The sequence below is a fragment of the Colletotrichum chrysophilum genome (assembly GCF_026319265.1).
Source record: "Colletotrichum chrysophilum strain AFK26 chromosome Unknown scaffold_5, whole genome shotgun sequence".
Classification (NCBI taxonomy): Eukaryota; Fungi; Ascomycota; class Sordariomycetes; order Glomerellales; family Glomerellaceae; genus Colletotrichum; species Colletotrichum chrysophilum.
Window position 1 is genome coordinate 125,795 of NW_026517292.1, and position 26,418 is coordinate 152,212.

Below are 26,418 nucleotides of genomic sequence, written 5' to 3' on the forward strand. Positions count from 1 at the left end.
GGGCTGGAGGGAGGGCCGCCAAGGGTCGAGTGCCGCAGCGCCACCGATGTGTGAGATCAGAAAAAGCTGGGACGACAGCCAGCACCAGGGAGAAGCACAGTAACAAACGATGGTCGTCCAAAAAAGCCCATGCAACCGCCTCCAACCGGCTTCCTCAACTCCTTCTCCTCCGCATGTGTGTCGGTGAAGCGGCGGAGAGTGTGTCCCAAAGCGGTATCCGACCACTGGCCCAGTGCAACTCGACCGACCAACGGGGCGTCCTAGGAACCCCTTGAAGTCTGGAGACTATCCCGAGTTGGTTCGTTGATCGGTTCATCTGCTAAGATAGTCTGAAGCCCTTGGCTGGTTATGCTTCCTGGCCTTAATTTTTCTCGCTTCGCCCACCCCGTCCTACCCTCTTTCTCCCCATTGCAGGTCACGATCTTGATCGGTTCGGGAATGGTCGCCCTGGTTCTGCTGCCATCGGTCATCCGTTCTGCCCCCAGCGGGGAAGCAGCCTTCATGCACCTTACTCGCCCAGCATGCTACTACGACGCTGCTAATTAATTAAATCACATCTTGCTAGCACCAAAACCCCCCAGTTGCCAGTCACAAGCGCCATCACTATCGATTGGCCCGAGGGGCAAGAAAATCCAGAGAGAGGCATGCGAGTTTGATGGCTTCCCTCATGCGCCGCGTGCCGGCGAGAGGCAGAGAAGCAGAGGAGGAGCCAGATGGCGCCCCGAGTCTGGCGTCGTCCGTCGTCCGTCGCCCGTCCCAAGGTTCCCCATACCTCTTCATCCATGGACTTTTGAAAAGTACCTACCCTTCTTCCCCTACTGCGTTACTGCGTATGGCGGCGCAATTCCCAACCCCCACCCGCTTGAAGATATGAAATGGACGGGAAATAAAGCCTCCAAGCAAGTAAGTCAGTAGTAGTAGTAGTGCTGAGCTCCTACAACCCAACCCCATGCAAGCATTAAGCCATAATGAGCCAGCCATCTCTCTCTCTCTCTCTCTCTCTCTCTCTCGCTCACTCACTCACTCACACTCGACGAACGAGAGAAAAAGAGAGACCTGACCAGACCTGACCAGGCGAGCTTGTCTAAAAATGCAACCTATGGAACGCTCGTCCTTCAAGACATCCGTGACCCCCTCCTCCCCCCCTTGTGGCTCTTAATTCTTCATCTTTTCCCACCACAAAAACAACACTTTATTTTTGTCTCCTCTGTCTCTGGTTCTCTTGGGTCTTGTCTCTGTACTATTCCTGGTGCGGTTGTGTTCTCGACCACTAGCACACGGAGCATTCTCAGTCAACTGTCCCTCCTCCTGCCCTCCTCATCCTTGCACGCTGCAAACAGAGAGAGAGGAAGAGAGAGCGTCCGTTCTCGCCTCGACCAAACATACATACACACACACACACACACCAACAACACAACGATAACATAACATATAAGCAAAACACATTCTTCTCTCCTCCTATTCCTGCACCTTCTTGCACACACAGTCATCATACCTACGCTTTATCTCCGCTCTCTCGTCCCAAAACACACACATCAGCATCCGAGTAGAAGGAACCGGGAGGGACTAAGCGCGGACACAGCAGTTTGAAAGTGTGTGTGTTCGCCCGTGAGGTACATATTGTCTGGGACCCTGCCGGACCAAAAGAGAGGACGAAGCAGCAAGAAGACGCAACCACGCATACGCAAACTCACCTCTCACCTCCTTGGCTTGCGTCCCATCCATCCATCCATCCACCCATCCATCCCCCTCTCAGTCCGCACGCAGGACACACGACGCAAGCCCAGCTCGCTCCGCTACGGTGCCTTGCACCAGACGAACAGCCGACAGGATTTCACAAGGACCCCTGTGCGCCCGCCGTGCCGCGCCGCGGGAGAGTGACAGAAGAGCAGGGCGGGGGGAAACGCTTTCGACCCCACTTCCGTTCGGCCTGGGCCTGGGACGATCGAGCCAAAGGAACACACACTCGGGTCGCTTGTGACCTGCTTCGAACCGTGGTTCTGCGCCGGGTCGTATGACATATACATAGCCCACACAGGACCCAAGACTGGCGGCTGTATCGTTCTCACTTCCAGGGCAGTTTGTCGCATTTCCAGGGCAGCAAGCAGCGTAACCAAAAGTCAGCAGTCACCTTTTTTCGTTCGCATTTCGCCGTCCACCTCTCCGTCTCGTACATCAAGGGTGGTGGGTTCTCCGGATGTGACATATCAACGGAACCCTGTTGTACAAACCACCAAAGATCTCGCTACTTATTTTCTTCTTGTCGTCAACCCACCGTCCTCGATCAACCGATTGACCCGGCGAAACTTCTTACGAACACACGACAAATAGCATCGCCTTACATTGTGTATACAATTTTCTAAGGGCTCTCACATATTCCCACCAAGGGTCGCCAAAAACTCTGGAACACTTTCACCTCTAGACAGCCTCACTTGGAGAAATCCCCAGTGGGGTACTTGCACGTCATCGACATGTTATACAACATGAGCTACCCTCACGACCACGCGGGGGCACCTCCGGCGGCGGTAGCGGGGCAGCAACCCATCAAACCCACAATGGCACCCGTGGGCGTCGCCGCCATCCGGCCGCCGAAACAGCGGTGCTCCCAGCCGATGCCCTTCGACCCGGAGGAGCTCTCACAGAAACTCAACAAAGTCATTGCTGATCGCCAGGCTTATTCCGAGAGAAGGAGGAGAGCCAGGGCCGAGGGAGCGGCCGGCGGCAACGCAGCGCCGATGAACCTATACTCAGCTACTCAACCACCACCACACGCTAGCGTGGCCAGGGAAATATTTGAACAAGGCACTCTCAAGCCCGGAGAACGTCGAACCGTGATCAACCCCGTCAGGCCACGCACCGAGCCAGCAGCGAAGAAGCCCATGGCACCCAAGGAGAGACCCGAAACCGGCGCGGCGCGGCCAAAGTCCAAGATGTCCGACGACAGCCGGAGCTCGAGCTCCAAGTCAAAGAACTCCTCCAAGAGCAAGCACCACTACATCCCGCAGTTCGCCGCCTCGCAATTTGCAAGGACGACAACGTCAGACAGCATGCCGGAGGGCAAGGGGCTCGTCCACAAGCTGTCCCGCACCGCTCTGAGGATCGCGCAGGCTCACCGGGAGCGGCATCAGCAGGAGCGCAAGAACTTCTACTCGGACCGCATCCCGGAGGATGAGACGCAGCCGATTGAACGTCCACATCGCGACAGGAATCACCACAGGCACACCATCGAAGGTGCACCCGCCGGACATCATGCGGAAGACCGCCGCGCCCGCGCTGCGAGGCGCGCGAGCACAGGGGCTGCAGACCTGCTGATGTCGTGGGAATCCGGCACCTCGTCACCGAACCCGGACGGCGACAGCCCCGAAGTGCCCGACCAGGATCCCTATGACCGCCGTGCCGACTGGACGCAAAGGGACGAAGCTCCTCCCCACCAGCCAGAGCAGCAGGCACAACGGCAAAAGTCCAGGCCCTCCTTGCGCAGCGCAGATTCCATCTGGGCGCTGAGGAATAAGCTGAACGCGTTGACCAAGCACAAGCAGGATGATCAGCAGCAGAGATCCAGGGATGGCAGCCCGCCGTCTGACACCACGCTCAGGTCACCCAAGAGTGGATTCTTTGCTAGATTCAAGGTCAACCATTGATCCCCGCGGCAATACAGAGGGGGGTCGGCTTACCGTTGTCCAACAATATTACTGCTATACGAATACTTCTACACGTACACGGTGGTTCACAGCACACCCTTCGAATGTGTACGCCTAATCCAAACCATGGCGTCAAGCCCCTCTGTCTCCCGCCGGGCTATTTACCTACCCTCCTCCAAGAGTTTCCTAATGAGATCCGTATCCTTCTCCGCTGCACTCTTCCGGATCGCCTCCTCAGCAGCGGCGTCCTCGCCCTTGAGGATTAGATGGTTGATGAGCTCAATGTACTCCCGCACTCCCTCGCCGTCCTCCCCCGCCGCGGTCCTCGCCTTCCGCAATGCCTCCTTGCCGTTGCGGATACCCACATCATGCGACCACTGTTCCTTCTTGGGATTCGCGGCCGCCAAGGCCCTCGCCTTCATCGTGTTGTTCAGGCTGTTTCCGGTTCCCTGCAACTCCGGCGGTGGTTCGGTGGCGGCGAGGATAACCAGCAGACGCGATTTTAGACTCGGGTAGCGCTTGAAAAGGTAGCGCAGCTGGGGCGAGTCGTCGAGGACGCTGAAGGGGTTCTTTGGATCGAAGGCTTTTTTTGCCCCTGGCTGCTTAGGCGCCTCGACGGGCGGTTTGGGAACGGGTTCGGGATCTGGCGGGTGGTTCTCGCGGTGGATCTTACTACATTGCACCGAGCAACTATTTTCATACCCATTAATGTTAGTAAATAATGCACACGACAACAGAGAATGTATAATGTAGACAAAATGTCCCCACGGTGAGACGTACAATGGCAAAGGACAACGTGTGCACTTGTATTTGCCTTCCTTCTCGTTGCAAATGCTACACATCTTAGTCTTGGGCGCCGCCTTTGGCTCGGGTACTGCTTCGGGTTCTTGGGTTTGCGGTGCTGTTGTTGGCGCAGGCTCTTCGGCAAGATTTTGTGACACCTCTTGTTTTCTGCTCTCGTCAACGGCCTCGCCTGTCGCGTCCTTGCTCGTCGTTCCGTTGGCAGCCGGCGCATCTTTCTCCCCGCTCTTCGCCGCGGCCCCCTCCGCCTCTTGTTGGTTCTCGTGGGGGCTCACAGTCCTCGACCTCTTGTTCGCATGCTCAATCAGCTCCTCCAGCACATCTTGCGAGCGCTTGGGGGACCGAGGGACGACCGGCTGCGGCGGAGGGCCGTCGTTATCGGCGGACATTGTTTCGCTTCTCTCTCGGATCGATTCGCGCGCCGCCACAAAGTGTTTCGCCCGTTTCCTCCCGAAGTACTTTCTCCGCTCCGTGAGCAGTCTCTAAGCAGCTCTTCGAGTAGCTATGTCTGCAAGGGCCGCAATTGAAGTCTTCGCTGGGTGGCTCCGTTTCTCGCAAAGATCCGGGCGTTGGATCTTTCTCGCCTCGGTGCTTGAGAAGCGTCCTGTTCGGTAGAGAATGGTTCGACCTCGTCTGCGTCGCTAATATGAACAAGGTGCTGGCTTTGGACAAGAATGTCGAGTAGGAGATGTCAGAGATAGGGGAAGCAAAGAAAAAAGCAGACGGGCAAAACTTTTTGGTCGCAAACGGAGGTTCAGCCGTTGTGGTTCACCCCGCGCTTTCCTTTTTGTTCGGGAACGTTGCTTGCTGTTGTTTCCCTCACATCGTTTTATTTTTTCTGCCGCTCAACGGGCTCGCAGACCCAAGCGCCGGAGCTCTCGAGAAAATTCTAGTGGGGCCTGAGCTTTTAGGCGGTCAGTCCTAACCTCAGTGCAGAGGTCCGCACCGCAGTCGACTGGGCAGCTGGGCCTGACCGCCAAAAGCCCGAGTCGAATGTCTGCCCGCCATGTACAGAGTACTCTGGGGACCCGGGGTGACTTTGGCTCTTCCCCACCAGATGTATGCAACTCGAACACTGTGAGAAGTGCATTCGTGCCAGTATCGAATTATTCTGGAGCTCGTCCGAGTGTCCATTTGCGTGCCTACCCAGTCCCACTGTGTTCGGGCGAGTCGGGAATTCTACGGACGAAGGCAAGCGATTATTAGTGAGGGAAAAAGGCTTTGCGTCATCCTGACAAGGCCCGCAGCCGCAAGACCCATGATTGGTAATACAAGGCCTCGGAATTGAGCGGCGAAGGGGGAAAAAAAGGATCCCTGTGTCAAAACTGTGCTCGAAAAGCCGATTTAGCTCCATCTGGCGGTTGCGCCCTGCGTTGAGTAATGCCGAGGAGCAGAGCGTTCGAACCCTGGGGTAAATTTGTACATGGCGACCGCAGTCATCATTTTGATGTAAACTTCCACCTTGCAAACCAACTTACGAGCCAAACCTGAATAATAACGACGCCGCTGCCGCCAAGTACGCACTTGACGACGACGAACATAATTATACACACGTTCACACATACACACACACACAATGTCATCCTTCAGGACGTCGAGGACAGCGCTCCGCGCCATTGCGCGCTCCACGAGGCAAATCAGATCCGCCCCCTGCGCGCAGCAATCGAGACATTTCGCGAGCCATCACCCCTCCAGCCTGCCCGCGGCCGTATCCTCCGGCCTTCTGCAGCAGAGTCGACTGCCTCGCAGTCCGACTCACCAGCAGCCCCAACAAAGACAATCGCCCTTCGCCGGGCGTCAGGGCGCCGTCCGCACAATCTTCATACAGACGGAGTCGACCCCGAACCCGGACGCCATCAAATTCCTCCCGAACCACCGCATCCTCCCCGAGACGATCTCGAGCCCCTTCATCGAGTACATGAACCCGCGCTCGACCATCGCCCCGCCGTACCCCTCCCCGCTGGCCGCCCAGCTGATGAATATTGACGGCGTCACCTCCGTCTTCTACGGCGCCGACTTCATCACGGTGACCAAGGCCGCCGATGCCAATTGGGCACACATCCGTCCCGAGATCTTCGCGCTCATCACCGAGGCCATCACTTCTGGCCAGACGATCGTCAACGTCGCGGAAAAGAAGGACGGCGCCGCGGCGCCCGAGGCCGAGGAGGAGGACAGTCTCGCGTACGACGAAAACGACAGCGAGGTGGTCGGTATGATCAAGGAGTTGCTCGAGACGAGGATACGACCCGCGATTCAGGAGGACGGTGGCGACATTGACTTCCGTGGCTTCACGGACGAGGGCGTCGTTCTGCTGAAGCTTCGCGGTGCCTGCCGCACGTGCGACTCCAGTACCGCCACCCTGAAGAACGGCATCGAGAGTATGCTGATGCACTACGTGAGTATTCGAAAATCCTGTGCCTATCTGGCTCTGTGTGCTAATCCTTATTGCCAGATTGAGGAAGTCAAGGGTGTCGAGCAGATCATGGACGAGGAAGAAGAGGTTGCCCTTAAGGAGTTTGCCAAGTTCGAAGAGAAGCTCAAGGCGCAAAAGGGCGTCGAGGCCATCGCCTAAGAGCTGGGAATAGAGTCTTTGCGCGATTATGACTTTGGGAAGAGACGGGAAAAAAAGGAGTTCGGGGGCGCGGTGTGGATCCTGTAGAAAATGCTGTATCATTACATCCTCAGGACTCACCAGGCCAAAAACAAGGCTGGTGACCGAGGCAATACCCATCACATCGCTGTTCATCAAAGCCTCGTCTACGTCGCCCGTACAGCCTCGCCATCGCCAGTGGCATGCTTCACGCACGCCGTCACCGCTTCGGCTGGTTGCCAGCGTCTGTCTGATCAGGCTCGCGATGGCTCGTGTTCGGCTGCAAATTGAGCGAGCCTCGCCAATTCGCCAACTATGCAACTTTGGCTTTCCATCACATAGACTCGTGTTCCAGGGCGAGACCGGTCCAAGTGCGTGCCAGCCTATGCGCGGGGTGCACGAGACCCCCTCGGGCCGGCGCTGGCCAGATGAAGAGCCAGACAACGTCCGTAGACGAGGCGGGAAAAGATCGTCATTATTCCTATAGACATGAGCGTTCGAGACCGTCTTCGCATTCACAACCGTCAGGGTTGGCGGAGGGTTTTTTGTTCTTCAACGTTGATTGGGCTCACTTGTCCAGCCAAGGGTTGCTGCAGCGGATCAGGGCGGGGAGCCGGGGTAGCTGGTCGCCGTGCAGGAACCCCTCAAGTGAGAGTGAACCCCTCAATCCGCTTGGGTGAAGAGGGTGGGCGGGCATCCATCTCCACGCTTTTCGCCGTGGTGTAGAGTCGCAACCGCCGACCGGAGTGCACTCCTTGCCCTCCCTCGCCTACGTCGTCGTAAGGCCACCCAGCGAGCAAAGCAGGCCAACGATCCGTTCCACGACACGGCCACGTCCGGCTTGTTTCCCACCCCTCTTGTCCTCGCATATGTGGACGAGGGGAAAACCAATCCACTTGGGGGTAACTTGCTTTTCCGCCTCGGTCAAGTTTAGCTTCCTTGACTTCCGCTGATCTTGTGCCGCATCTCCTCATCATCATGCCAGCCATTCCGGGTACATGCCTGTCCCGTCTCCGCACCGAATACAACTGGATGCTTTCTGACAAGCAACGGTCACGTCCTAAGCAAGCTTTGTTCCAAAGACCACAATGTGAACAGAGGCCGTCCGAGCAAAGGCTTGCAGGGCACAGAGGATGAGGGGCAGCCGGCGCAGCAGAAAGATGTGGTGGTGCTGGCGAACTGACCCTGGGCGCCTTAGGATGTTAGATGCGCTAGCGCGCGTTGAGAGGGTCGCTTTGTAACTTATCAAAGTATCGCTTGCCGTAAGTGAGCCTTGGGTTGAACTGATCTTCTCACGTCCAGCGAGAGTGAGCATGGATGCTGTTGGTCAATGGCTGGCGCCGCTTGAGTATTTCCTGTGGTTTTCTCGCCCATCCACCCGTTAGAGCAGCTAGAGCCAAGGTTGAGTTTAATGACGAGATGAGAATCCGGGGTAAAGCCCCTGGCTGACATTTGACTTTCGCCCTCCATCGGCTCGGGGGTATGTCGATCTGGGCTGCGGTGCGGTACGTCGCGTTTCGGTTCCTTACATCACATCCATTCGACGGTGAGCCGGTCTCAGGGACGATGCCATTGTTGATTGTTGATGAAGCCATTAAGATGCAGCGGTGAATCCGACCTCCAACTTATCTCTCGTGAGCTTAGTATTGCCCTTGGTTGTTCAGATCAGAAGCGGCAGCATTTCTCGCTCCAGTTCCGGGTAGGAAAAGTCCAACCTGGATAGGCTAGCCAGCTTACACATACAGATACATCAGCGCATCGGTATGCAGGAATCCAGGGTTGCATGTATCTCTTCAGCGCACGTTCGCCAAACACGTCGGCTGCCGGCAGTGCGCTCGCACGCGGACCTCGATGATATACCTTCATTCGACATATCGTCCCTCCAAAAAGTGTTATATGCCACAAGTCTGGATGATGCCACAGTGAGGTCAGTGAAGAAGGAAACCCCATTGAGGAGGGCTTCTGCAGAATGAAGGAGGTTAGGTGGAGAACGGCGCGCGTGACAAGCTGCAGCAGCCCGTCTGCTCCACGGATCCTTACCCCTCTTGGTCTCGGAGAGGTGCCCTGTACCCAGACCCTCAACACCAAACCTTGTGCCAGCGTCTGCACATGCACGTTCGCCTGTAGTGGCTGGTCCTTTCGACGTCACGGATGCCTCTACCCAGTTCCATTGCTTTTCTTCAGTAAGGCGGTTGCCGAAGTAGCTGGGGCATGTGGCGATGGCTGCAAATGCTGTTATTTCTGGGTTTCAATTGACCTTTCAATTAATCTTGCGGCTTGTAAGAAAAAGAAGCAGTTGATCAGCAAGGTCGCCATAAGCTATGGAATGAACCATTGCAGAGGGATAGACCGTCCTCGTGTGTTGGAGCTGGAACACACGGACATTCGAGGAACATGGATTCGATGCGGGGTGTTGGATGAAAGCCGGTGACCAGCTGCAGATTCCCGAACACAGTCGCAACCCCCCAACGGCAGAAACAATACACTTGCAAGGAGAGGCCCTGCAAGACTGGACCAGAGCTCCTTTGTTTTCGCTGATAGGGCACGATGGCGGCGTGTGCGTCATGTAGCGTTCAAGAAACAAACGTGTTTGGATCGAGACGGCGTCTCACGTACGTCCGCGGCCAGAGCGATGTGATGTGAGCGGGGGGAGAGACCCTACAACGGCGGGTCTGCATGACTGCACATAGGACGGAACATGGAAACGAGGAACGGGTCGAGTGAAAGTCGCGAATTGCGACGATGATACCTTGTCGATTGTTTGCGCAATGCCACCGCTGACCGAGGTGGACTTGGCCCAGCGTTAATCGGGGGGCGAAAGGCAGCTAAGGTTGGAGGATCGGCGATGGGCGAATGGGCTCCGCCTGTTACAGCCGCATTTGGGTCAGATGCCCACTCCATGCTGGGAGGCTGAGGAAAAGCATGCAAGAACAGAGCTGCGAGACTGACGGCATCGTCGGGCCCATCCCATGGGGTCTCCATCCGGTGATGGCCCTGTTCGATTTCGTGTTGGCCAATTTTTTGTCCGTCTCTCAGGCGGGGCCACGGTCAGAATGTTTATTTGACGCGCGGGGCTTGGCCGTGAGTTACTATCAAGTCTCTTTGTAAACGTCCTGATCCGGCAGAAGAGAGATGTCGGAGCTCGGAAGTCGTGTAGGTAAGCTTTATCGGTGAAGGCCGCACCGGCAGCAGATGGAAGGGTGGTGAATAGCTTGGGGTGCATGGCTGTAGACGTGTCGATCGCAGCAACATTGTACGGCGTAGTACACAGGCATGTTATGGCATGGGCTCAGAACAGAAGTGGTTGAGATGCCGGGGTCTCGTTGCAATGGGAAGAATCTTATGCGAGTTTCCCAATCAATTAAATGAAAGCTGCTGGGACACGGAATTGGTATCCATCGCGGCCCGGCCAAAAAAGAAGTTTGGGTATCTTCCTGGCCTTGATTGAGAACGGGACAAAGCTGGAATCTGAAGAAAGTGCGGGTTGACGAACAAGAAACGGATCAGAGATGCAGCTGTCCAGGGCACACGAGGTGCAGTCAAGTCGATGAAGAGTAAGATGAGGTAACCCTGAAAAAACCCGGTTGGCAAATTGGGGATTTTGGGGACAGGCTGCTCGCCACGGCCAGAACACATCTCAGTGGGTTTTTCTCCCTCTCGTCTGGCCTCCTTCTGGCTGTGTTTCCCCGCTTCTTTCTCTCTTGGTCTAGAATCCTAGATGTGTCGAGGCAGCTCCCAGTTCCTCCTTCCGTGAGGAACAAAGAGGACGTGGACGGGAGTCGGGGAGGGGCTAACGTGATTGGCGCATCAGAGAGGGACGGCCCCACTAGCCAGCACCCCTGACCAGCCCAGCCCAGCCTAGCTTGGCTCTGACTGGCAGTGGCACAGGACATGAAGCGGGCCTTTACCTGGAGAAAAGTGTGGGGAATCGGAACGATGCTGAGCGATACGTACCTGCTTGCTCACAGGTGTGGTTAGCGCGACTCCATCACGCAGGGCGGACATCTTGCTTGCACTGTATGGACACCAGCCGACTGAGTAGCGCCCATCGTTATTTTTCCTTCTTTTTGAATAGCAGGTGTCAGGGCCCAGGGCAGAAGGGTACCTTAGCCTGAGCTTGTCCGAGATCCGTCTTCTCAACCGTCCCGTCCAGTCTGCTCTTGGGCAACCTGCCTGCTCTTTAGTCGACTTCTTATGCTTCATGTATTAATGGCACGTTGCTCATTGGTCCATCAGAGAGGCCTCAGCCTGAGTTGGCGAGTTCCCTGGCAGCCGCGGAAGCTAGGTGCAGTACACCACTTCAAGCTCCTCTGGGCTCCAGCGGCAGTCTTGGACAACTTCCTGCGTACTATGGTTCTCATCGCTGGCTGGGCCCCGTGAAAAGGGGTTTCTGATCTGCCATGTCGCCTCTCTCTCTCTCTCTCTCTCTCTCTTTCTGTCTCGCTTTCTGGTGCACACCCTCTCGCAGTCCAGCTTGAGCCATAGAGCGGCGTTTGACAAGGAGGGGGGAACCATCCAGCAGCACACTCAGTGCCAACCTTGCCGTAAGTGACCTAGCTGCCGTACCCTCAGCGAGATGCATGCTTCATGTTTCCCCGGACGTTCTTACAGCCTATGGACCGCAACCTGGCAAACTCATCCAATCCTTGGGCCGGAAACTGGATATTATGTTGTCTGAAGATTTGGCCACCGGTCTAGTCACTACTATGTAGAACATTTCACTTTGCTCGATCTTTACGGGTTCCAGGGATTCCAAGTGGTCCGGTCTTCTAGAGTAGCCGGGCAGTGAGTCTGTGTCTGTGTCTTCAGACAGCGGTCGTGTCGATTTTACGACTGCCGTTGGTCTGCTTCTCCGCGTCAACCGAATCCCGTGTCTTGCAGGCAAAGCAATGTAGTCTCCTTGCCAGATAAAATGCCCTCCTCCAATGAACGTAGGTGGTCCTTGTCGGTACCTGAGGGTCGCAGGTATCATTCTCTGCACGGCAGCCCGGCCTGCATCGCCAGTCCCCTCATTCAGGGCCATGTCTGTTACTCCTCATCCTCCAAGTCTCCTCACCACCTTGGCCAGGTAGTCGTAGATGCAGACGCCCATGCTTGACAACCTTCCCCTGCCTTGCTTTGCCTACTACGTGAGTTGAGTTGCGTACATCAACACCTCACCTTACCTAATAACGTTGCAAATGCCCCTAGCTGGAGCTTGCCTACGCTCTCTCTCACTTGATGGATGTCTGGTGTGTGCGTGAGTGTGCGTACGTGCGTGTCTATGTAGGTAGCTACGCTAGTAGTGCTTTCGAGCTTCCTACGAATACCCTACCCCGTCCCGTCTTTGCTCGTCAGCAAGCCCATCCGTTTCCTTTTTCTTTTTCTTCTCGGCCCTCCGCCATCTCCATCTCGAAGCATCGCCGTTGTGTGTCGTGCTTCATCGTTCCGACGCGTTCCCACTATCCCGTACGATGATCAACTGGGACCTGCCCACTTGTCCTCTCCACCGATATTAGTCGATTCGATCCACTGCCCGCGTCCGCCCGCCGCACATTCCCGTCCCTGACAATCTGCCTACCAGACCCAACTCCCGTGCCACCTTGCCCTGCCCGGATCCCTAACCTAGGTACCTTACCTAGGCCAGCCTGGGCAGACTCGTGCGCCTGTACGGATAGTGTGCTTCTGCGAGTGGTATTCGTACAGTGCGCATGGTGTTCGCGGCTTGAAGCGAAGCGTAGCGCAGTGCAGTGCATACGGCAAAGCACACAGACAGACAACCGACAGACGCCTGGTCTTCACGGATTGCTGTGCCTTCTTCTCCGTCCAGTCAGTCAGTCTCGACTCTTACCCTTCACCTTAGCTCCATCTCACCTTATTTTGCTCAGTCTCTGTGCGCCGTCTTTCCCCCCAACGACGTACGAAAATCTGCGAATCCAATAACTCAGGAACCCGGCCCTGGCTGACCTCGTTTCCTGACGGCATCTTCCATTCCCGCAGTCCCAACCCATCCATCCGCTGAGCGTCTCGCCCCTCCTCCACTCCACGTTTCTCTCCCATCCTTTCCCGCCTTAGCCACCCACCACCACTCTGCCTGACGCCGTCGCAACGTACCTGAACCTGACCTGACCTGACCTCTTCGGCGCTTCTGTCGTCAGGTAGGTAGCTTCCATACGTTCCAGATTGCCACCTACACTACCTAGGTACATACATACATACCTACATACTTGACTACATACCTACAGGCTACATACATACATACTACCCTTACCTTACCAACAACCCTGTACCGGGACCCTTCCACCTCACTGCACAGTCCAGTCCCATTTTACTTACCTACCTTACCTACCTAGTACCTACCTGCCCCCATACCTCCTGCCTTACCTTACTTCGTACCTACCCGTCCCGTAGCTACGCACCAGCCACTTGGACAAGCTCTGGTCTCGTGTCGCAACGTCTTCTCCTCCCCCGCTTCCGTCGACGTACTACAACCTCTTCCCATCGCCTTCTCAAACCACTCCAACTCTCTTCTCGTCCGTTCCCCTTCTCCTCACAAGCTGCTGCTCTACCTCCTTCTTCCATCAAGGACCACCACTTCAAGGATCGAGGGCGCCGTCCCAAGCCTCTTTTTTCTTCTTTCTCTCCCTTCTACATCCCTCACAGACATCTCGCCATCTCCAACCGCATCCCGCCTTGCGATCACTACCCTACGCGCCTGCCATGGGATGCGCGTAGCTCTTGTCGCATTACCTCGCTCTCGACCAACGACCGCACCGCATCTCCATTCTAGACGGCAACCGCGCACTCGCGCTCGCTCACACTACACGGTACCTTTGGGCTCCCGGCGACCTTGCGCTGCGCAACAATCCCGTCAAACAAAACGTTATATTTCCTTTCGGCACTTGGGGTCTGGGTTAGACGAACTGGTTTAGACGACATTGGCGATTTTTTTTCGGTTCCCATTTCGCGCGCGCCATAATCATCTTCTATCTCTTTCACGTCGAGTCGCATCTCGCCCAAACCAAACCGTACACTGTTCAGAGGCCTACCATCTTCTAGGACACGCCCTTTTTCTCGCTCCCTGCACCTACATCTGCAGTTGCGTTGGCCCACTGCCACATCGTCAGAACTGTTGCCGCTGCTGCCTCCATCTCGCCTCGGCCAGGCTCCCAGCTCGACTGCGCCCACGACCGACACACAACACAACACCTCGCGCCACTGTTGCCGCTTCAATCTCATTGATTCATCATCCACGTTTCTCAATATCTAGAAGTTGCGCCTTTTGATACCCCGCCGATAGATCTACCCAAATTCCTGCTGTCTGGTACGTTACTGCTTTCAATCGTTTGCTGTGCGGATCACACACCTATGTCGCAAGGCTGCTGCTGCTGCTGCTGCTGCTGCTGCTGCCAGGCGATAAATCCTCCGAGGACCGGGTTCACTCCTCTCGTTGGTCCAATAGCTGCGCGGCGCCATCGTCTGTCTGACTTGACGGTCTTGTCTATCCTCGCGCGTGTCACCAGCTCCACCTCGGCTCAGCTCATCGTTGAACGAGTAGCTAAAGAGGCTCGTTCGAGGACTCAGCAATTTTTGTCATTCAGTCGCCTCGGCCTTCTAGCCTCTGAATGACTCTTGCTCGGACCTCGTGGCGCATTCCAATTGCCCTATGCCAGTGGCTGCCAGCTTGTACCCCCCGAGAGCTGAGCCGCAGCTCCCGTGACACCCCAAGCTGCTTGCGGCGAAACTCGTCTCTTTCATCTTGTCTCACAGCGCTTGCCTTTTAACGTTTAATGACATAGCTGCTAACACAAATTCTAGGCTCGTTCGGCCTTGACCGCCTTTCATCCTTGTTCTACTACTTCCGGCCGAAACAGGGTCCTCTCATCATCTCACTGAACTCATTCTTTCGTTTGAAGATATTGCTCTTCTGACACTCACACAGCAGGTGGTTCGACTGCCATTTCTTTCGACGAGGAAGCTGTTGTCTGAGTTGGTTTCAGGGTCCGGGTCTCACTTGACTAAAGTAGTAGGACAATGAGCTCTGGAGGAAGTGCTAACCCCGCCAAACCCGGCCCGCCTTCCAAACCGGGCCAGGGCACCTTCTCGGCGGTCGCTCCAAGTAGCCACGCCATCCTTCTTGATAAGCTTAATCGTCGCTCGACTCCTGATTCCGAAGCTCTGGCGAGCTCAGACGACGAGGCCGACGCTCACCGTCAAGACCTTCCTCAGCCGGTGTCTCAACCTCAGAAACCAGTCAGGCGCGCCTCTTGGCTTAACGATACCACACAACCTCTGCCTCGGCCACGCAAGGGTTCTTTCGCCAGCAGCTCTATGTCTCCTACGGCTTCCCACCCGAGCACCCCATCGGCGGAGGGCAACGCGCCTTGGGGCTCTCATTCACAGTCTTCCGGCGTCATGGGCCGGGCCCCGGTGCCAGGATCTACTTTCACTTGGGGGACTGGTATTTGGAACAACGACAGGAAGGATCCACCTGCGCGCCTGAGCGAGGTTCTGCCCTCGCCTACCTCGACGATGCCTCCTGGTTCAGCTGGAGGCTCTTTTTTCAGCGAGAGCAGCTACGGACAGACTTCGCCCGCCCCGCGAGACTCCGCCCCTAACGCTCAGATCCCGTTTGCGATTCCTCTGCACCCAACACCGAAGACTTACCGCTCCCAGTCGTACTCTGTCGGCCAGCTCGAACCCGATGCGCCGCCCGCATCTATGAGTAGCTCGACGATCCTTGGCCGTGGTCGCGCTCATGGTCACTCTGGTCTGCAGCACCGTCCCTCCCGACCCAGCATGCTGAGTGAGATGTCAAATGATGGAGGTCTGCTTGGCAAGGTCAAGGAGGTGGACGACGATGATGACGAGAGCGCAAGCGAGTCTATGCAAAGCTCGATGCATCAATCTGCCGAAGCGAAGACGATTGAGCTTCTTGCGCGTGAGAATGCCATGCTCCGGCAACAGCAACAGCAGCAGCAGCAACAGCAGCAATATCAGAACCGACTCAGGCCTAGGGCTTCAACTGGTGCCGCGTACGGGCTTGGCAACGGCTACTCACTCCGAGAGACTGTGCCAGAGGAATCCGACTATGCTATTGACGAGCTTGACGAGGCTAACGAAGGAGCTGACTTGGCAGCAAAGAGGGCCATGGGGCGCAGGATGAGCGAGTTTGGAGTCTCCGCGTTCCGTTCCCCATACGAGAATCGCAAGCTGGAAAACGTTAAGAAGGCATACTGGCATAGCTCGCTCGGATTTGGAGGTCCCGAAGGGCAGCAGAGTCGGAGACACTCATTTGCAGATATCCCGACACGTCAAGGTTCCATCAGCTCCATCAGTGAGACCGTCACCGGGCTCGATACGCCAGTGGCAGAACCGCAACAGCCCGTGGATTTCTCCGCTGCTTATGGTGAGAATCCGAATTTTCCTGTCAATACCGGTGAGTCCATCACTACGTCGCTTTGGATTTTACACGACTGACTCTGCGATATAGCATCGTATTTCACACCTGGTGGCAGCCTCCAGGCCCCCCCAGCGAGCATGTTCAGCAACCCGTTCTCCTCACCTTACCCTCAGATGCACCCCACCCAGTACGGCAACCGAGCGCCCTCGCCTCATCGTAACGTCTATGCCATGTCACAGCCGCGCCATAACCAATTACTGCACATAGTCTTGTTCAAGTGCGCCAGAGCCGATGTATTCTACATTCAGGAGGGCACCGGTCTCACGGTGAAACCAGGCGATCTCGTGATTGTCGAGGCGGATCGAGGAACTGATTTGGGAACCGTTGCGCGAGACAATGTTGACTGGCAAACTGCCAAGGAGCTGAAAGAGCACTACGCTGAGGAGCAGTACAAGTGGTTGATGATGTACTCGCAGAATGCCGCTGCCGCTCAGGACGGCACAGGCGCCGGCCTGATGGCGGCCGCAAACGGCCTCCAAGGCAGTGCTGTTGGCGGCATGGGTCCCCCGAACCAGCATCATATGCAAGAGCCCAACGCGGGAGAGCTCAAGCCGAAACTGATCAAACGCCTTGCACAAAGCCACGAGATCCATGCCTTGCGGGACAAGGAGGGCAACGAGGCCAAGGCCAAGCGTGTTTGCATGCAGAAGGTCAAGGAGCATGGGCTCAATATGGAGATCCTCGATGCCGAGTTCCAAATGTAAGTGATTTGTACTTCTCTTTGTTGGGACAGCTAACTAAGCGGCCACAGGGATTGGAAGAAGTTGACTTTTTACTACTTCGCCGACTCCTACATCAACTTCAACTCCCTTGTTACGGACTTGTTCAAGATCTACAAGACCAGGATCTGGATGTCGGCCATCAACCCGGCGTCCTTCGCCAGCCCGACTCTCGGCATTCAGGCACCAAGTGGCGTTGGCCCAGGCGCTGTCGGCGTTGGTCGTGGTTCAAACAACTCGGAAAGACGATCCAACCAGCAGCAACAGCAGCAGCAGGAACAGCAGCCTGTAGGGTTCAACGGGGCTGGGCCTGCCGGCCGTGGATTCCAGAACTCGTTCACGCCTCCTTTCGGAGGGGACAGGCCCGGCCCTGGCGCTGGCTACGGCCAGCCAAACTACCCTTATTCCCACATGGGTGGTGGATTGAGCAGCGCCCCTCGGCCTGGAAACATGCCCTACGTACCTGGAGTCATGCCTTCGCTTGACAGCTACAGCTTCCAGGGAGCGGGTGACTATCAGATGCGCACGCGTTTTGCTCCGGCCCCGGAAGGACCTGGCCCTCACGATACGGGTGCTCCAATGAACTCCCAAAACGATTGGGCGGCTGCCTTCCAGGGTCTGTCTCTGAACAGCCGCTGATGAGACTTGTTCTTCCTCCGGTTGAGAAGTTATCGATATTGGACGCGCAACCTCATTCATCTACGACTCGTCGATTCTCGCACCGAGATTTAATCTTTTTCTTCCATTCCACTTCTTCACGCGTTGCTGCCACATCGAACCCACGCATCCGAATCTGGTTGGCATGGCCGAGGCATTATAAGCATGGCCGTGGCTGAGAGGCCCGGCGGCATTTCTCTCACTTTTGGCGTTGGAATGGTTCTCATTTTCTGTTTAAATTGTCAAAACGGCGGGACCTTTTTGTGCTTCTTTGGGAAGACAAAAGAAGGCTTAAAAAGGAAAGGAAGACACGTTGAACTACACACCACTTTCACTCTTGTTTTGTTTGCTTGCGTTTCGCGATGCAGGGACCACGGCCTCCCCCATTCATGATGATGAGAGATTCAAGAGGAGATTGAGAGAGACTTTCACTACTACTCAGGGCACTACCGTCATAGACAGAGAGACTTTTTAGCACGAGCATGGTGTAACCTGAGAATCAAAAAAGGGACTTGTTTCTGGTTAATGGCTCGGTGGGATTCTTGTACGAAAGATTTTGCTTTTCCATTGGGTTTTGAGAATATAAGGATTACACAATTTGGTTGACGAGTTCGCAGTAGACCTTGGAGATGGTGGTGCCGATGTCCAGGTATCAATCATGCCGTCTGAGAGGGGTCACACGTGAATTGATACGCGATCTTGAGGATGTTCTTATATCCTTGGAATATTTATCGTCTGTATTGATGTTCTTGCCTATGTTGCTTTGTCCTCCTTAATTCCTTGGTTAAGAGGTATTTCTGACATATAGCAATGTTCAGGAAGGCAGTTGCTTCCTTGGCTGGTCAGCTGCCCTCCCTGACTGGGTGGCGACTTCTACTCCTGTAATACAATGGAATCGGGAAAGCGCTGCTTTGCATGGGTGTCGTCACCTCCTTCCTCTATTTTTCCTAACAGCATGGTAGGTAGGTAGATGCCACGCCTGCTGGAGAGGTGCAGCTTTCCATCATCTCATGCCAACAGATGTTCGTTTTCCACATTCGGCATCGCGTCCAAAGAGCAACAGCCCCCATTGTTAGGATATCCAATCAACCATTCTTCTTTTGTGTGCATATTTCGCCTCAGTGCTCGCATCCTTAAACACGTGTCGGCCGGTTGGCGACGATGGAGGAAGCCATCACCGGCGCTGAAGCCACCATGGCCCCCGAAGACAATAAGGCCCCCAGAGCTACCGCGGCGCCTGAGAAGAGCCGCACACCTGCCACAACAGACACCCTGACTACTACAACAAACACCCTGAGCAGCCCAGCGAAAACAGGGAGCAGCCCGGTAAGGGACGGGAGCCAGGATCAAAGGAGAAAAGTCAGCCTGACCAAGTACGGTAAGAACCGCACATGGAGAGGTCCAGGCAAGTTGCTCGTGGTCCCCATACATGTAACTGGATATCTGACCTGGAATAGATGGGCGGCAACAAATCAAATCAAGAGCACCGTCACGACGTGGCAGATCGAAGTATAAACTTCCCACAACCGAATCAAACCCCCTTGTTATTGACGAGGATTCTTCGGGGAACCCGAGTCTTGATAAGAAGGCTGCTGGAACTGTTGAGACTGGAGCAAAGAAAAGTGAATCTCCAACTCACAGCGCCTCGAAGAAAGTCTCCCCGCCTGAGGGAAAGACTGTGCCAAGCGAGGACCAACCCTCGGAGCCAGAGAATGCGAAGCTCGGCCACGATGGGTGAGATTTCCAAGCCAAGACATGTTTCAGTACCTACTTGCTGATCATATTCCAAGGACAAGACTATCCAAGCGGTTGAGTTCCTCCGGCCGCGTGAAAAAACCCGGCGGCACCAAACAGAAAGGGTCGAGATCATCGAAGTAAACTGGAAGAAGCTTGCCTGGTGAAGTGGCTGGGCCTGACAGACGATTGATTGATTGCTGTTCTCTGCACCTGACGGCGAACGGAGGAGGTGAAACCGATGTCCATGGAGCAGAGTACGTCGGTATTGGTTCAATATTGACATGGAATTGGTGCAATCCTTTCAATGCGGTGTTCACCAAGACTTGGAGCTTGTGGTTTTCAAACTGGGCGGGCGCAAAACTTGCATTGGTATCAGTATAAAAAGGGGTGCTGTCGATAACGAGAGTGGTAGTTCAAGAACCCATGGTTCTTGGGGATTGGGGGTTGAACATATCGGATATGAATAGCACGATAACACTGAATGGACTATGATGAGCATAGCACAGCTACTGGCAACGATAGCAGAGACAACGTCCGACGATAAGTTACAGACTACGACAGAGGCGGCGAGCGTCTGCCTGGTGGGGCACCTGGCCTCACCGAGAAGCCCTGCTTTGCCCTGGTGCTCACCGAGCCCTGTCGGTGAGCGGGGTATGGTCCCGTTTTTCTGTCCTCTTCGGGACTAGCGCATCTCGCTTGGGGCTAGCACCCACATTGTGAACTTCGAAATTTCACTGCCCGATTGAACTTTCTCTTCGTAGCCATTTTTTTCAACTCCAACCACCACCCTCACCAAAACCTCGGCAGCCGGATTTTACGTGAAAAGCTGGTTTGTTCCCCTGCGATCCCCTCGACAGCCTGATTGACGTCGGCTTGACTTTCTTTTCTACTATTTCCTCAATCAAACAGAGCGGCTAACCTCTTGTCTCGCTGTTGCAGTCAAAATGGGTGCCCTCAAGTATGTCGAAGAGCTCCAGAAGAAGAAGCAGTCCGATGTGATGCGCTTCCTTCTGCGCGTTCGCTGCTGGGAAGTACGTTGAATCACCCAATCCGAAAATGTGGACGCCAAAGACTTTTTCACTCTCCTCCGACGACCTATCTTCCTGTCGACGGCTCTCAATGGGATTTGGTGAAAGAATCTGATTGAGAAGCACAAGTCGGTCTGGGAGTGCGGGGACTCGGGAGGATTGGGAGAACTTTGCGTTCCTGCTATACACTCGTTGAACTTTTTGCTGAGAGTGCATCAATATAGCTCCGTCAGTTGAACGTCATCCACCGCGCCTCGCGTCCCTCGCGCCCCGACAAGGCTCGCCGCCTCGGTTACAAGGCCAAGCAGGGCTACGTTATCTACCGTGTCCGCGTCCGCCGTGGAGGCCGCAAGAAGCCCGTCGCCAAGGGTGCCACCTTCGGTACGTTTTGTCCCTCGAGAGAAAGGATTGCCGGTGGAAGGAAGAGATGTTCGGGAATGGGAGTGATGAAGATGAGGGCAGAGGAAAATTTTGTCTCGTCACAGACCGCTAACATGACGCTTCACCAACAGGCAAGCCCACCAACCAGGGAGTCAACCAGCTCAAGTACCAGCGCTCCCTCGCTGCCACCGCCGAGGAGCGTGTCGGCCGCCGCTGCGCTAACTTGCGTGTCCTCAACTCCTACTGGATCAACCAGGACTCGACCTACAAGTACTACGAGGTCATCCTCGTCGACCCCCAGCACAAGGCCATCCGCACCGACCCCCGCATCAACTGGATCGTCAACCCCGTCCACAAGCACCGCGAGGCTCGCGGCCTCACCGCCACCGGCAAGAAGTCCCGCGGCCTCAACAAGGGCCACCGCTACAACAAGACCCGCGCCGGCCGCAGAAAGACCTGGAAGCGCCACAACACCCTCTCCCTCTGGCGCTACCGGTAAGCGGCTCGCCCACCATCAATGTCAACATAGGCGGCACCGCTCTGAGAAGGGCGGTCGTCGTCGTGTTGGCGCTGTTGCTGTTGCTGTTGCTGCTGCTACTGTTTCTACTACAACTGGGGACTTTAACGACGACGACAAGAAAAAGACGGCTGGCGTACTATCGGGCCCTGCTGCCGTCAGGTGTGGTTTCTGGGTGGTATTCGGGACTGCCGCCGCGCGTTTGCGCGACGCACTTGGTATCATGCGCTGGAGTATTCTGGTCTGACCAGGGAATTTCAATTACGATACGAAAATGGAAACAGACTCTCTGAAAGAGCTTATACATAACTTTTGGGCGGGCGTAATGATCAAAATGTGATTTTTGTGATGACACACTTCAACTCCCCGATTTCTCCCTCGTAAAGTCCTCTCTGGCTGTGGTGTGCTTCGTGTGTGTGTGCCCCTGAATGTCTTCATGTCAGATACACCTCTAGAATCAGGCTTACGGGCTCTAAGTGGCCTTGATATGTGCTCACAGTCGCCTTCTCGGTCGTGGTGGTTCTTCCAAACAAAGCAGTGAAAATTTCGACCAGGGCTCCAATAGGTGGGGGTTTTGCAAGCGGGCAACCCCCCGGCAGGCGTGATCGACAGGAGACATCCCGATAAGATGTGCACGGCACGGGAGTCTCATCAGTCGAGGGCCTCATCACGGCCGGGCTGACGAGCCAAAGCAATTTGTCCTCGTCTGCCACACGGTTTCAGCTACATTTCCTTGCTCCGATTCGAATTTCACTCCTCTTTTCATGTGGAACCAGCACCGCGTCTACACATGCACTGGAAGGAAATATGAAGCAGGACAAGGGCCATTGATTTCGTGGCCGAACGCAATACCGACTGGCAATGCAGATACACGTCTACTACCATAACATGCGACTGCAAGGTTTTTGATCTCCTGTATATCAAACTGTAATTACTGGTTCTATCTTCCCAGATTATCTGTCATCTTGTAATAGAGTGGGTACCGATGGCGCTCATGAAGAAAGATCCCTAAATCTCATATCCCTCGCTAAAGACCTTCCATACCCGGGTATTTTGTTTTCCAGTGACAAAAGAAAAAGACTCGCGACGCCGACTCCCTAGTGACCAATGCTTTTCAGGCCAATTCATTTGCCCATCTAACTCTTCTTTACGGACGACTCCGTACGTAGTGCCCCTAGAACTGGCTCATTGAAGCGACGCTGTAATTGGTGGCTCGGGCCCGGTGAGCGGGATGCAGCGTGGTCAGCGGCCGCTCGATGTTGGGAATGATGGGGCTGCGGCGGTCCTCATTGTAGTCGTGCGGCTGTTGAGGTGTGTATCCACGCTCCATGTCCGGAATCGGATGGCTGATCTCAGGCCGGCCGTTGTCGTTTCTGCCCCAGGGAGTCATTTGTGTCAGGCGCTTGAACTTGGATGGCTTCTCCTCGCGGACGGAGTTGCTGCGGAACGAGTACCCGTCAACGCTCTTGGCCGAAGCGAGAGAGCCGTCGGCGCGGAAGTTGCGGGAGTTGAGGTCACCATCGCGGAAGATGATGGCGGAGATGATGTTGAAGAAGCCAAAGGTAATGGCCAGGATGCCCGAGGCAAGAATAAGACGCCAAAGCGGAAGGCCAAGTGTCTCGGCAGAGAAGGCGGGTTCGGAGGTGTTAGCGAGGACCTGGCAACCCATGACAATCATGGCAATACCCAGCCAGCTGAGACCATGGTTGAGTGAGAGGACCGGCCAGTTACGCTGAAAGTACCCCTCGAAGACGGGGAGCTCGGAGACGGTGAGGAAAACTGCGATGCAGAAGGTGAAGAAGTGAGAGACAGAGTCGAAAAAGGCAAAGTTGCCCTTGAGGATGGACATGACAATCATGACCCAGCTCGAGGCGCAGACAGCCGACAGGCCGATAATGTTGAAGGCGCGGAAAACGTTCAGAACCACATGGCTCGAGCCGGCGAGGCGTTGGTTCTCGGCGATGTTGAACATCCTAACGGTCTTTTTGACGATCGGGACGTCGCAAATGTTGACTGGCATGGTTAGTGGTGTGTTGAGACCGCGATGGTGTGTGTGTATATATACGTACGAGAGGCCGATGCCTGGCTGTCGATAGCTGTTTGTGAGTTTGTGGGTGACGAGAGCCGTGGCGTAGCAAAACAGTCGAGTCAATCAGACTGAGCAATCCAAAATATTGTGACTAGTGATCTGTCGCAAGATTGTCGAGAGAATGTGAGATGATTATGAGGCTGATGGACAATTTTTCTGGAAGCCAGTCCAGAAGGTGCGTTGATATAGGGAGAGTGGTGTGGTGCAACGGAGAGCTTCACACAGAGTTGTGGGTAGAAGAGAGGAAAGACTGAACGTGAACAGGATTAGTTGAGACCCAAGAACAGGATTGTCCACAGCTGTTCAATGGGGAAGGAGGGGTGAGGAAGCGCCTGCCAAAGGACCGGTGGGTGAAGTCGATGTCAAAGGAAGGAGGGACGGGGAGTTCCTTCCTTTAATACGGACAAGGACTTGTTGCTCCGAGTGCCTGGCCTTTTTTTGTTAAGCTCTGGGAAAGATTGGGTGACAGCATAACAAAAAATAATGCAGAGCAGAAACAGTGTATTGTTCCTCCTGCGCGTCACTAGGAATTTCTTATTTGAACGGGAACACAAGAGCAAAGTCAAGTCAGGTAGGGCAGGTATGGTTTGACCGAGGGTGCCTGCCCGGTGACCCTCCCTATTCGCCGTTTCGAAATGCAGGTAAAAGTTTCGCGCAGCCATCAACCAATCGATTCAGCAGCGCGAAGGGATGCGTCGGTGGGGGATGGTCGATGAGGAGGGATGAGGAGACCTCCAAGGGTTCGCTCACGAACGGCTTAGACGATCTAGCATTTCCTCCTCCATCTCTACTTTCTCTCTCTCTTTCTCTCTCTCTTTCTCTCTCGCATCCCAGCAGCGGCACGAAGCACGACCAGGATTATGGGATGGGAACACCACGCTTGTGGGCATGTGGACGGGCACTAGAGCGGTGGAGGTGGCGGCAACGTGAGGAGATGCCTTGCTTTGCTGTACCTGCGGTTGACGTTCCAGACGTTGCCGTGCTCCTGCGAGCAGACGTGGTTTCAATGAGGTCCCCTGGTCGAGCACTCGCAGCACCAGCTGAACCACAAGTCCAAGGCGTCTAGGCGGGTGTCTTTCGTCCGGGCCTCTGCTTTCCATCTTACGGGTCGGGCAGCGGGGACCTGCAGCATGTGCGTGAGCCCATACTCGAGCCGGAGCTGCTGATGGCCTGTGAACGTTCAGCTTTGTTGAAGATCCCCCGGGCTGATCAAGAGCGAAGACGAGACGAAGCAGGGCCCCGGGAAGCAGAGACGATGGGTGTGGCATGAGTGGCGTGGGCCGCTTTCATCCAATCGTGCATTGAAAGTCACTGGCCACCATCGTTGCCATCATGGACCAGTCACAGACGGCTGGCGGGGCCTGTAAAGAATAGCAAGCGAACATATGAAGGGGCGCTTCGAGGTGGGATGAGGCGATAGACCAGGCCAGAGGGAGGCAAAAAGACAGGGCCTGAGAGCGAGGCCAACGGTGTAGACATGGATACAGAGATAGCAGAAGTAACGTGAATAGGGGTGGGCTGCAGTTGAGAAGTTGCAAACAGATAGAACTAGTGCATGGCAATGGGTTGAAGGAACATGGTATGTTCTCAGTTGTTGGCGTCGAAGACGGATTGATTGGATGACGGGCGACCAGACTTTGTTTCATGCGAGTTTAGCAGAGACAGCCGCCGGCCGAATGTCAGGCACAAAGACCCGCTGGGCGACCCCTGCAGGCGCCAGAACTGCCGATAGGCTGCCAGTCGAGAGGGCATTGAAGTGCGAGCGGCAAAGCAGCCCCTGCCGTGCTGCAGCTGAGCCAACTGAGAACAGACGCTGTTGTGTTGGCTGTCCCGAGTGCGATGAACCTTAACAGCACCGGTTGGCAACCACCTCCGAGCGATACGATACGGAATCCCCACTACAATACCGACAGCCTCTAAGCCACTCCACCAAGCTGATGATGGCTTACATGGAGCATCCGCCTCACGAGGTTTGTGTGTGCAGACATATTCGGATGGTTGCTCGATTCACAATCAATCATTTGGTCATGACAGCAAAGTATGTGTGGCTGAAGGTAGCCCTGTGCTGAATATATTTCGAATATATTTCGTCTACACCTCAGTCATTATTGCTTCATGAGTCTGGCGGCTTGCCCCAGGCACTGCAGTAAGCCGAGGCATCCCCGCGATGATGTCAACCACTCGAATGCTAATCGAATACCCTCGATTCCTTCATGATTTCGGTTCCGTTCTTCTTCTTGGCAAGCTGAGTGGTCGGCCCAAGCTCCCGACTCTAGCTCGTCACATATACGATGCCTCATGGCCTGCGCAATGATCACGACGCACCTTCATCCCATGAAACCGCAGGATTGGGCATGCCCTCGACGGAAGAAGAATGACAAATTGACCGTGCCTCAAGCGCCATAAAATGCATACAGAATTCCAATGAAGTCGGCTCCGAGTCCAGATTCTTTCTGCATATGGCCCACCGAGGTCGCCTAATAAGCGCCCGCTCGCGTTGCACCTCATTTCGCGATGCCCAAATTTAGCTGTCAAACTCCACCACATCTCTTGTATGCTGCCGTCTTCCGCGCTTCCATTTTCTTTTTCTTAACACAAGCAATCCAGGGCCATTTACACGGCCAGCCGCGCTCCCTCTTCGCTTAATCACGAACACTGTCTAGAAGCGCCAGCACTGCCTCCTGGGCCATTGCCGCGACCATGTGGCGCCAAAAAGGTCAGAAATTGAATCATACTTTGACGTGCCTGTCTTTGAATGAGACACGTGTATGATGAGCTGCTTATTTTCATCCCGAGGTTTCCTCACCGTCACTTGT

The 26,418-nt window shown here is 55.2% G+C and overlaps 6 protein-coding genes across 6 annotated transcripts; 4 read left to right on the forward strand and 2 right to left on the reverse strand.

Moving 5' to 3' along the window:
* Nucleotides 1-2,555: 2,555 nt before the first annotated feature.
* COL26b_001149 (uncharacterized protein) lies at nt 2,556-3,641 on the forward strand (the record flags this gene model as incomplete). Its single annotated transcript, XM_053174108.1, has 1 exon — nt 2,556-3,641. One exon carries the CDS (start codon nt 2,556-2,558, stop codon nt 3,639-3,641), a length of 1,086 nt encoding a protein of 361 aa, XP_053041818.1.
* Nucleotides 3,642-3,802: 161 nt separating this feature from the next.
* On the reverse strand, nt 3,803-4,831 carry COL26b_001150 (uncharacterized protein; the record flags this gene model as incomplete). The annotated part of the gene is made up of 2 exons (XM_053174109.1): nt 3,803-4,313; nt 4,422-4,831. The coding sequence occupies 2 exons, from the start codon at nt 4,829-4,831 to the stop codon at nt 3,803-3,805; spliced, it is 921 nt and encodes a 306-aa protein (XP_053041819.1).
* Nucleotides 4,832-6,018: 1,187 nt separating this feature from the next.
* COL26b_001151 (uncharacterized protein) lies at nt 6,019-7,014 on the forward strand (the record flags this gene model as incomplete). Its single annotated transcript, XM_053174110.1, has 2 exons — nt 6,019-6,837; nt 6,895-7,014. 2 exons carry the CDS (start codon nt 6,019-6,021, stop codon nt 7,012-7,014), a joined length of 939 nt encoding a protein of 312 aa, XP_053041820.1.
* Nucleotides 7,015-15,045: 8,031 nt separating this feature from the next.
* COL26b_001152 (uncharacterized protein) lies at nt 15,046-17,832 on the forward strand (the record flags this gene model as incomplete). Its single annotated transcript, XM_053174111.1, has 3 exons — nt 15,046-16,450; nt 16,505-17,174; nt 17,226-17,832. The coding sequence occupies 3 exons, from the start codon at nt 15,046-15,048 to the stop codon at nt 17,830-17,832; spliced, it is 2,682 nt and encodes an 893-aa protein (XP_053041821.1).
* A 2,699-nt stretch (nt 17,833-20,531) lies between these two features.
* Nucleotides 20,532-21,495, forward strand: RPL15 (60S ribosomal protein L15; the record flags this gene model as incomplete). Its single annotated transcript, XM_053174112.1, has 3 exons — nt 20,532-20,618; nt 20,840-20,996; nt 21,128-21,495. 3 exons carry the CDS (start codon nt 20,532-20,534, stop codon nt 21,493-21,495), a joined length of 612 nt encoding a protein of 203 aa, XP_053041822.1.
* Nucleotides 21,496-22,687: 1,192 nt separating this feature from the next.
* Nucleotides 22,688-23,533, reverse strand: COL26b_001154 (uncharacterized protein; the record flags this gene model as incomplete). Its single annotated transcript, XM_053174113.1, has 1 exon — nt 22,688-23,533. The coding sequence occupies one exon, from the start codon at nt 23,531-23,533 to the stop codon at nt 22,688-22,690; it is 846 nt and encodes a 281-aa protein (XP_053041823.1).
* Between the last annotated feature and the right edge of the window lie 2,885 nt (nt 23,534-26,418).